We start from the raw sequence: 12,178 nt of genomic DNA on the forward strand, positions 1-12,178 counted from the left end.
CAACAGCTGACTTGGCATTGTATGACTGGGTAGCAGTGTGTCACTCCTGGAGCCATTGGGGGGGTGGGTTCTTGGATCCTTCCCTCCCTACAGCCTACGTAATACATTAGGTATTAATACAGTACTGTACTGTATAAAATGAATAAAACTTCAAAACAAGCATTAGCAGGCATCCTTCAGTCTAAAGACTGTGGAGTTGCGCCCTGACAGGGCGCAAAGCCTGGGTAGGTAGATATGGAGGAGAAGCTGTTACCCATGCAGCAGCTCCCTCTCCACGTTGCTGAAATTATCCAATAGAAAGGCAAATGCCAATACACATGGTTCCAACAACGTCGCAGGAGCTGCCAGAACGAGGTCGACGACAACAACGAACTGCCTTAGGGGCTCCAACTCAGGATTTTTCCTCGAGATTGATTCCTGAAGCCTTTCCCAAAAAAGGGTATAGCCGCAAGGCAGCGGAGGTTTAAAATCAGGGTTTTCCTTCCCCTAGATGGGCTGCCTTCCCAGGCTATCGAGTCCCATCTACCCAGAGCAGCTGGTTTTAAGGCGCCAGATGCACGCCCTCGCCCCTTCTCCTGTCGGTAAAAGCAGTTCCGCAGGACTTAAAGACTAAGCCACCCGTGCAGGCCAGGAGTTGGACTTGGTTGTCAGAGGCTATTGGAGACGCATGCCGTATAGGAACATTTTATAGGTCATGGGAGCTCGTTCTCCATTACCACATTACCACCCCCCCCCCTCCACCACAGAGCAGCCCGGAGCTGCACCACCACAGAGCAGCCTGGAGCTGCACCATCACAGAGCAGCCGGAAGCAGCACCACTACAGAGCAGCCGGAAGCAGCACCACTACAGAGCAGCCAGAATCAGCACCACCACCACAGAGCAGCCGGAAGCAGCAGCGCCACAGACCAACCAGGAGCAGCACCACCACACAGCAGCCAGAAACAGCACCACCACAGAGCAACCAGGAGCAGCACCATCACCACACAGCAGACAGAAACAGTACCACCACAGAGCAACCAGGAGCAGCACCATCACCACAGAAGCCAGAAACAGCACCACCATAGCTACTAAAGTGGTCTAGAAAATGGCTACTAAAGTTCAACTCAGGAAAGTGTAAAGTAATGAAATTAGGCAAAGGGAACAGAAGGCTGAACACAAGGTCCCATCTGGGAGGTGATATCCTGCAAGAGTCAAATAGAGAGGAAGATCTGGGGGTTGACATCACACCGAACCTGTCCCTCGAGGCCCACATCAAAAGGTTATCATCAATGGCATATGCTAGACTGGTCAACATAAGAACTGCCTTTAGAAACTTGTGTAAGGAATCATTCAGGACCTTGTATGCCACTTATGTAAGACAAATCCTGGAATATGTAGCTCAAGCCTGGAGTACATACCTAGCTAAACACAAGACAAAGTTAGAAGAGATTCAAAGGTATGCCACCAGACTAGTCCTGGATCTGAGAGGTATTTAGCACGGGTGGAACACGAACAAGGGGACACAGATGGAAACTTAGTGCCCAAATGAGCCACAGACACGTTAGAAAGAATTTTTTTCAGTGTCAGTAGTTAACAAATGGAATGCATTAAGTAATGATGTGGTGGAGGTTGACTCCATACACAGTTTCAGTTGTAGATATGATAGAGCCCAGTAGACTCGGGAATTTGTACACCAGTTGATTGACAGTTGAAAGGCAGGACCAAAGAACCAGAGCTCAACCCCCGCAAGCACAACTAGGCGAGTACAGAGCAGCCCGGAGCTGCACCACCACAGAGCAGCCAGGAGTAGCACCACCACAGAGCATCCAGAAGCAGCACCACCACAGAGCATCCAGAAGCAGCAGCACCACAGAGCAACCAGAAGCAGCACCACCACTGAGCAGCCAGGAGTAGCACCACCACAGAGCATCCCGGAGCTGCACCACCACAGAGCAGCCAGGAGTAGCACCACCACAGAGCATCCAGAAGCAGCACCACAACCACTGAGCAGCCAGGAGTAGCACCACCACAGAGCATCCAGAAGCAGCACCACCACAGAGCATCCAGAAGCAGCACCACCACAGAGCATCCAGAAGCAGCACCACCACTGAGCAGCCAGGAGCAACAGCAGCACCACCACTGAGCAGCCAGGAGCAGCAGCACCACCACCACTGAGCAGCCAGGAGCAGCAGCAGCAGCACCACTACTGAGCAGCCAGGAGCAGCAGCAGCACCACCACTGAGCACCCAGGAGCAGCAGCACCACCACCACTGAGCACCCAGGAGCAGCAGCAGCACCACCACTGAGCAGCCAGGAGCAGCAGCAGCAGCACCACCACTGAGCAGCCAGGAGCAACAGCAGCACCACCACTGAGCAGCCAGGAGCAACAGCATCACCACTGCAGAGTAGCCAGAAGCAGCACCATCACCACCACCACATAGCAGCCAGAAGCAGCACCACCACTGAGCAGCCAGGAGCAACAGCAGCACCACCACTGAGCAGCCAGGAGCAGCAGCACCACCACCACTGAGCACCCAGGAGCAGCAGCAGCACCACCACTGAGCAGCCAGGAGCAGCAGCAGCACCACTGAGCAGCCAGGAGCAACAGCATCACCACTGCAGAGTAGCCAGAAGCAGCACCATCACCACCACCACATAGCAGCCAGAAGCAGCACCACCTTGAACCTGCCTTGGCCCCGCCCGCGCTCTCACCAGAATGGCACTGCCTATAGCCACCAGCTGTGACCTGACAGCCACCACCGGCACTCTACAACCTCCTCTTACATTGCGCAGACTTCCCAATCCGTATCGCCATACATCAACCACTGTAACCATTATAGCATATATATTGTTAACCACATTGTGTGTTTACTGTCTTCCTGCCAGGGGTACCTGAAACAAGTTTAGACATTCTCAATCTGTAGTAGAATAATCTACAGCACAGATTTACAGAAACCAAACATGGGTGAATGAAGAAAAACACTTGAACTGGTTTCAAACATAACTTTTTAATAAATATTTTGAGGCACAATGATGTCGTTTGCTTCAAAACTTTTCTAATTAAAGAGTTGTTATATATGATAAGGTTTACTGTACCTTAAGTAATAATAGCAAGAGATCAAATCTTGGTGATTACAGGAATTTATAAGGAAAAATTAATTTCATAAAGTTTTTATAGTGGAAAATCAAAATATGATTTAAACCAAATTCACACTGGATGAATTAAAATGCTTTAAGATAAGAAGTCACCTAGGAGTTAAAACAATGCTGACTTCAAGTACATAACAGCAATTGTTTTAAGGACAATGAGACAGTGACAAAGAAATTAAAATGGTGGAATACTCAAAATGCACAAACAATCTAAAGGTCCAATTTATTTTCATTATGAATTACCAAGATGAAACCTTCATTCTGATCGGGGAGAAAAAACAAGCCAGGAGTGGGGGGACCTTAATTTATTAAGTAATGTTTACAGAGCAACTGCTGTACCACAATAAAAGATGTCGTGTAACATGACTGAGTAGAATGCCAGTACTGCAAAGATGCAACTAAGGGAATGAGTCGTAGGACATTAACTGTGCCTAGTGCCAGCTAGCAGAAGCAGTGTTGCAGTACTCGCAATCAGCTTAATACTATAATTAAAAACAATGCCAGAGTTAATTGAGTGGCACAGCCAGTACAGTATGTATAAAATATATTCTGTATACACAGAGGGCATAGATAAGAATTTCCAGGGGTAATGATATGCTAGTGCCTAGTTTACATGTAAAGTCTGCAACCCCCAACTTGCACTACAAGAGAGCACTTGACATATGGTAAGTAGCTGCGGGCAGCCCTAGACTTGGGGATCCGGCGCAGCACCCCCACTCCGCAGGCCAGCGAAGCCGGACCCCCACCCATTCTGGGATGGAAACTATCATGACAGTTCAACATACTGTATTATGCAACTTGTATATTAAGGCAGCATGAATCCTAGTTATAATTATATGAGGGATAGTTGCACTAATTAATAGGGTATTAAAAGTATCAACACAGGACAGAACACGAAACAATGGATATAAATTGGATAAGTTTAGATTTAGGAAAGACTTGGGTAAATACTGGTTCAGTAACAGGGTTGTTGATTTGTGGAACCAATTGCCGCGTAACATTGTGGAGGTGGGGTCCCTCGATTGTTTCAAGCACGGGTTGGACAAGTATATGAGTGGGATTGGGTGGTTATAGAATAGGAGCTGCCTCGTATGGGCCAATAGGCCTTCTGCAGTTACCTTTGTTCTTATGTTCTTATGTTCTTATGTTCTTAATTTCTGAAGCATTCAAGTACAGTACTGTATTTCTATCTCATAAATGTGAACTAGAACAATAAGTATGAATTTCAACATGGTACAAAATTTACTTCAATTTCAATTGTCAAGCTTAATCTAATACATAAACTTTAACAATTGAATTTATCTTCAAACTTGAGAGGATTCCAATGATTCAAGTGGCAAATATAAATAAATGTATCCACTTACGTTCACCATCAAACAAAACATTAAACTTTAGTCAGGAACACAATGTGGACATACAAGCATCTGACTGCCTCAAGCATTTTTAACCATTAACTAAGCCAACAATCATGGGAGATTGCAGACAGTAAAAAACAGCTTGGGTGATGCTGCTGTTATTCCCCAGTTGTAGCAAGTCAATGGAATGTGATGCATTATCCACTTAGCCAGGAGGCCAGTGCATTTGTCGGCCACCCATTACATGTAGGTGGAGGCGGTAAACACTCTGAGCCCCGTGTTGGCCGTTGTTCACCACCAGACGGAACCCCTTGTCCAATCCCTGCTCCTTGGCCACCTTGCGTGCCACTATCATCATATGGCCCAGCAGCTGAATACACCACAAAAATACTATGTAAATAATACTACTTCATTACATGAGAAATGGACACTGCCTTTCGGCACGAAAGGCGGTGGAGTTTCTGATCGGGAAGGAAGGACAATTGCGCAGCGCGTTCCGCAAGGCGCGGTGTGGCCAGTCTGGGTGGCACAGCTTGCACAGCTAGGAGACACGCTCTGTCCTTATGAGAAGCTGCGTCCAACAATGCTTTGGCGATGTTCTCCACTCCACTATGGGGCTATCCCATTTGGCCTGTTTACCGTCGTTTGGAAAAGTTGGTCGGGTGTGTGAATTGGCAAGAGTGTCCCGCTGACCAGCTCCTTCCACAAATTTGGGATCACGAATCCCAATGGAGTTCCTTAGGTATTCTGTTAGTATTTCATTCACTAATTCACTTGTAGCACTGGTCGAGGATAAGAATGCCGACAATGCTAACTGTGTCGCCTTGCGAATACCTATACCCCCGAGTCTAACTGGGAGCGTTGCTTGGTCCCACTGGTCATCTTGCAGGGAGAGGTTTAACACTTTCATAGTTATTGTCTTTAGGAGTGAGTCGTATTCCGTTAATTTTGGGCTGTCACAGGAAGGAGCACACCTGAGGAAATAGGTAAGTCTGGGCAAGGCCAGGCACCTTGTAAGAAGGTACAAAGCATCGTGAGCATCCAAAGCCCCTATTCTCGCCTCCATCCTCCTCAGGTCTTTAAGCTTTTCCTCGAGGACTACCTCAATGGCGCTCGAGCCCAGAGGTGCCCCTAGCAGTACACTGTCGGTGGGAGCGATCACTGGGGCTCCTGGCAATAAGATTCGTACTGCATCTATGATTGGTTGGCTGGATGAGATGATTTCACACTTTGATGGATTTAGTGTAAGGCCTAACTCCTCTCCCTTAAATTTCACTAGCTGAAGATCTCCTAGCAGGGATTCCTGTGTCCCTGCCAGTGTGCCATCGTCCAGGAACCAGATTGAATTCGCTGGACAACCTGCTTGTGACCTCCTTAGCTGCCATGCTGAAAAGAAAAGGGGTAAGTGGGTCTCCCTGCTGGACACCTTCTGCGGAAACAACTTCATGTTCCCCAAACAACAGTGTCGATTTCCTACTGTACCCTGCTGAAACGAAGGGAAGTAGACAAGGAAAGCTGGTTCGAACTGCTTCCAGTACTACATCCCTTTTTACCTGGTTGAAGGTATTTTTAAAGTCTAATTTAATTAATGCCTTATTTTCTGGGAGGTGCTTGATATAGGCTCGTGCTGCATAAGCTGCTGCTTCACAGCCATGGGGGACACCAAAACATAGTTGACGGGCGTCTATGCTAATTTTTTTGACAGCTGCCCTAGCAACAAGGCGCCGAAGTGTGTTACCCACGGCAATGGGTCTGACTCCACCATCCTTCTTCTTAAGGGCACAAAGGGATGCTCCGAAGAAGAAGGGTTTAATTGTATCTGGGATCAACCCGGAGAGACAGTCATTGACAAACTTCGTGATCTCTGACAGTAGTGTCTCTGCAACTTTGCCGAGAAATGGTCACTGCTTGCATCACAAGCGGGGATGTTTCTGGCGGGGGAGAAAGAAACAATTGCGCAGCGCGTCCCGCGGCGTTGCGCGGGCAGTTTGGGGCCATATAAATACGGGCGCACAACGGGGCTCCGCCTCACTCCGCCTGCCCTCGCCGCTGCCCTCGCAAAACCCCACCCTCCCCCCCTTTTTTGCAAGCGGCTGCTTTTGTACCCCCGTCATGCTTTGCACAGTTGTCCCGATTGTCTCCCCACTGCATGTGGGAAGGGGGGTGCAGCGCCGGTCCCCAAGTGTCCCGCTGTCCGCAGCTAATACTTTGCCCAGTCTAGGTGCTAGTAAGCCCTACTTGTAGTCACACCCCCTTCTCCTTATCCATTAGGTCTTTTACGGCCTCTTGGCCGGGTACATTACGTGTTATGTGGTCTCTCACTTATTAGTTATTCTTTGTGTCCTGCCTGTTATATCCTAGTGTTATATAATTACTACACATTTGCACTCGGCCTTAATTCTAGTACCAGTTAACCTTTAGGTTTCTGCAGAATTAGTTTCCATGTCACTATAGGCTAAGGTCTCATACTTACTACGGGTGTACCTTTTAAGTTAAATCTAGTCCTTGGAATTGTTACTGTTAATTCTTACTTTATATATTTACTTTATATGTTTACTTTATATATTTTAATATAAACGTTATATATTCCTTAAATTATATTTGAAACTTTGTATATTTACATGTTCAATATTAAGTTTTATATAATATCAACTTTGTTAAGCCTATAATATAAACCGTGTTTAATATAAACTTTATATAATTACTTACTTTATGTGAACTTTATATATTTACATGTTCTGCAGAATTTAATCTTCAATAAACTTTAACGCCCCATACTGCCAGTATCTTTCTCCCCCTGGTCAGAAACTGGATTTGTCATCTCCTTGAGGTGCTGAGGTCTTACTCCAGTGTATCCCCCTGCTGAGCCTGGCGGAAATGACATGATGGCTTTGTATACCTCTGACGCTTGGAGATATATATGTATATATATGTATATATATATATATATGTATATATATGTATATGTATATATGTATATATATGTATATATATGTATATATATATATATATATATATATATATATATATATATATATATATATATATATATGTCGTACTTAGTAGCCAGAACGCACTTCTCGGCCTACTATGCAAGGCCTGATTTGCCTAATAAGCCAAGTTTTCCTGAATTAATATATTTTCTTTAATTTTTTCTTATGAAATGATAAAGCTACCCATTTCATTATGTATGAGGTGAATTTTTTTTTATTTGAGTTAAAATTAACGTAGATATATGACCGAACCTAACCAACCCTACCTAACCTAACCTAACCTATCTCTATAGGTTAGGTTGGGTTAGGTAGCTGAAAAAGTTAGGTTAGGTTAGGTTAGGTAGGTTAGGTAGTCGAAAAACAATTAATTCATGAAAACTTGGCTTCATGAAAACTTATCTACGCACTTCTCAGCCTACTATGCAAGGCACGATTTGCCTAATAAGCCACGTTTTCATGAATTAATTGTTTTTCGACTACCTAACCTACCTAACCTAACCTATCCTAATTTTTTCGGCTACCTAACCTAACCTAACCTATAATGATAGGTTAGGTTAGGTTAGGTAGGGTTGGTTAGGTTCGGTCATATATCTACGCTAATTTTAACTCCAATAAAAAAAAATTGACCTCATGCGTAATGAAATGGGTAGCTTTATCATTTCATAAGAAAAAAATTAGAGAAAATATATTAATTCATGAAAACTTGGTTTATTAGGCAAATCGGGCCTTGCATAGTAGGCTGAGAAGTGCGTTCTGGCTATTAGGTACGACATATATATATATATATATATATATATATATATATATATATATATATATATATATATATATATATATATATATATATATATATATATATATATATGAAACGTCCAAATCTGGTGTCCGAAATAGTAAAAATATTCAACCCGTTCTCGCAAATTCGTAAAGTCAATATTGACTTATTAACTACGTGCATAGGTGATATACTAAACATAATAGATACCCTTAAAAAGATTCATAGAAAACACCGACCTTACCTAACCATGTTAGTATCTTAAGATAAGCATCTTATTGCTTCGTAATTACAATTAGAAATATTAGTGAGGGATCCCGAGGTAAGTGTCTGATGTCCGTGACGTCACGGTTAGTGTGACGTCACTTGTCATCATGGCGGAGGAGAAGAAGGCGCAGACGGCCGCTCCTGGAGGAGACACCATCTTCGCCAAGATTATCCGCGGTGACATTCCCACCAAATTCATATACGAGGACGACCAGGTGGGTTGTGTTGTGGGCGGCCAGAGCCACAGTGGTGTGTGGGGTGGCACGCCTGGGATACCAGCCGGCCTGACTGGTGGGTGGCCAGGCTGGTGGGTGGCCTGACTGGTGGGTGGCCAGGCTGGTGGGTGGCCAGGCTGGTGGGTGGCCAGGCTGGTGGGTGGCCTGACTGGTGGGTGGCCAGGCTGGTGGGTGGCCTGGGTTGTGGGTGGCCTAGGTCATGGGTAGCCTGGCCACCCACAACCAAGTTGGCCGAGGTTGTTGATGCAAGATTCACTCAAGTCGATCAGTTTGTAGCAAGCTGTATTGTGATAGGACTGGCATAGTCTTGCAACTTGTGCCCTGAAAGCTTCAATAGAATTGAACCTGTAGGCTTACATGTACACAGAAAACATAACATATAAAGTAAGTCAGTTTTTAGAAATCCCGAAAAGCTAAATGTTTCCAACAATGCTGCTGTTCACCTATACTTGAATGTTGCTTATAAACAATAAAAATACAGTAATTAAATTTTTAAAGTAATTTCACTGAAACAGAACTTGGCTGTGAACTTGGGGTAAAAGAACTTGGCTGTGAACTTGGGGTAAAAGAACTTGGCTGTGAACTTGGGGTAAAAGAACTTGGCTGTGAACTTGGGGTAAAAGTCCTGCCAAAAAATTTCTCAATTGGACTCTGTATTTCCTCAGACCAGCTTTAGGTACAACTGTGTAGTTTGTGTCTTGGTCTGTCACATACAGTACAAGCTTTTCACTGTGTATGATCCAGATTTTTCTTGACTGTTAATCTTTAGGGTCTGTTAGTAAATTAAAAATCCATATTATATGCTAGTTATTCCTTTCATACACATTTTGTGAGCCTTTACACCATCATCACATTTGTCGAAAGCTTAGGTGACATCTGTTTATATTATGTCCTCTTTTTGTCATCTATGGTATCAAAGCCCATATCATGGTGGTCTTTGATATGGGCTTTGCTAGTATAATCCTTGCTAACATGCTCTAAACCTATGTTGGCTAGGATTGTGCAAACATGAATACAAAATACATTTTCAATATGACAACCATTTATTAATATGCCTGAATTTGCTTAGGACAAATGTTGTTAGAATCCTGTGTTAATTTTAGTTTATATTTATTTGGAAGGTAAGTCTGCAGCTTAGGTAATCATTTTCAAACAAAAAATGTAATTAATGTGTAGTGTGGGGTGTGAAATGCAATTTTTTTTGTTTTTTTTTAATGTATACTTCTGTACAGTATTTCGAAAGTTCCTAGCATCTCACTTTGCTTTGGCCATTTGGTTTACAGTGTGTAGCGTTCCATGATGTGTCGCCGCAAGCACCAGTCCATTTCTTGGTGATACCTCGCAAGCCTGTAGCCATGTTGTCTGATGCTGAAGATTCAGATGAGCAGGTAACTCATGCTTGGATTTCTAGTAACCATCTGGCATTTGGAAGTTGTTTGATAATATACACTTAAAAGAAAGGCTTTAATAAATATTAATACATAGTGTGTTACTGTTGATTTAAGGCTGAGAAAACTGAACTTTATTGATTTCCTCATTCCAAATAAAAATTGTCATAAAAAATGTTATTCTCATGTAATGAAGTAGTATTATTTACATAGTATTTTTGTGGTGTATTCAGCTGCTGGGCCACATGATGATAGTGGCACGCAAGGTGGCCAAGGAGCAGGGATTGGACAAGGGGTTCCGTCTGGTGGTGAACAACGGCCAACACGGGGCTCAGAGTGTTTACCACCTCCACCTACATGTAATGGGTGGCCGACAAATGCACTGGCCTCCTGGCTAAGTGGATAATGCATCACATTCCATTGACTTGCTACAACTGGGGAATAACAGCAGCATCACCCAAGCTGTTTTTTACTGTCTGCAATCTCCCATGATTGTTGGCTTAGTTAATGGTTAAAAATGCTTGAGGCAGTCAGATGCTTGTATGTCCACATTGTGTTCCTGACTAAAGTTTAATGTTTTGTTTGATGGTGAATGTAAGTGGATACATTTATTTATATTTGCCACTTGAATCATTGGAATCCTCTCAAGTTTGAAGAGAAATTCAATTGTTAGTTTATGTATTAGATTAAGCTTGACATAATTGAAATTGAAGTAAATTTTGTACTATGTTGAAATTCATACTTATTGTTCTAGTTCACATTTATGAGATAGAAATACTGTACTTGAATGCTTCAGAAATTAGTTCAACTATCCCTCATATAATTATAAATAGGATTCATGCTGCCTTAATATACAAGTTGCACAATACAGTATGTTGAACTGTCATGATAGTTTCCATCCCAGAATGAAGGTTTCATCTTGGTAATTCATAATGAAAATAAATTGGACCTTTAGATTGTTTGTGCATTTTGAGTATTCCACCATTTTAATTTATTTGCCACTGTCTCAATGTCCTTAAAACAATTGCTGTTATGTACTTGATCTATTTGAAGTCAGCATTGTTTTAACTCCTAGGCGACTTCTTATCTTGAAGCATTTTAATTCATCCAGTGTGAATATGGTTTAAATCATATTTTGATTTTCCACTATAAGAACTTTATGAAATTAATTTTTCCTTATAAATTCCTATAATCACCAAGATTTGATCTCTTGCTATTATTACTTAAGGTACAGTATATCTTATCATATATAACAACTCTTTAATTAGAAAAGTTGTGAAGCAAATGACATCATTGTGCCTCAAAATATTTATTAAAAATGTTACGTTTGAGACCAGTTCAAGTATTTTTCTTCATTCACCCATGTTTGGTTTCTGTAAATCTGTGCTGTAGATTATTCTACTACAGATTGAGAATGTCTAAACTTGTTTCAGATACCCCTGGCAGGAAGACAGTAAACACACAATGTGGTTAACAATATATATGCTATAATGGTTACAGTGGTTGATGTATGGCGATACGGCTTGGGAAGTCTGCGCAACGTAAGAGGAGGTTGTAGAGTGCCGGTGGTGGCTGTCAGGTCACAGCTGGTGGCTATAGGCAGTGCCATTCTGGTGAGAGCGTGGGGCCAAGGCAGGTTCGAGGTGGTGCTGCTTCTGGCTGCTATTTGGTGATGGTGGTGCTGCTGCTTCTGGCTGCTCTGCGGTGGTGATGCTGCTGCTCCTGGCTGCTCTGTGGTGGTGGTGCTGCTTTTGGCTGCTCTGTGATGGTGGTGCTGCTGCTCCTGGCTGCTCTGTGGTGGTGGTGGTGCTGCTGCTTTTGGCTGCTCTGTGGTGGTGGTGCTGCTGCTCCTGGCTGCTCAGTGGTGGTGCTGCTTCTGGATGCTCTGTGGTGGTGCTACTCCTGGCTGCTCTGTGGTGGTGCATGGAAAAACATGGAAAAACATATTCTTACTCTGAAAGAGTATCATTTTATAACGAAATTAGACGAAAATAAAAAGCTGGTGAGGCCAAAGCAAGTCGACGGTCCAAATGA

The 12,178-nt window shown here is 43.5% G+C and overlaps 1 protein-coding gene across 1 annotated transcript; it reads left to right on the forward strand.

The window, feature by feature from the left end:
- The first annotated feature begins 8,577 nt into the window (after nucleotides 1-8,577).
- HINT1 (histidine triad nucleotide binding protein 1) lies at nucleotides 8,578-11,480 on the forward strand. The gene is made up of 3 exons (XM_045752807.2): nucleotides 8,578-8,735; nucleotides 10,040-10,144; nucleotides 10,378-11,480. The coding sequence occupies exons 1-3, from the start codon at nucleotides 8,628-8,630 to the stop codon at nucleotides 10,540-10,542; spliced, it is 378 nt and encodes a 125-aa protein (XP_045608763.2). The 5' UTR covers nucleotides 8,578-8,627; the 3' UTR covers nucleotides 10,543-11,480.
- Nucleotides 11,481-12,178: the final 698 nt, after the last annotated feature.

This window comes from Procambarus clarkii, chromosome 48 (genome assembly GCF_040958095.1).
Source record: "Procambarus clarkii isolate CNS0578487 chromosome 48, FALCON_Pclarkii_2.0, whole genome shotgun sequence".
Taxonomy (NCBI): domain Eukaryota; kingdom Metazoa; phylum Arthropoda; class Malacostraca; order Decapoda; family Cambaridae; genus Procambarus; species Procambarus clarkii.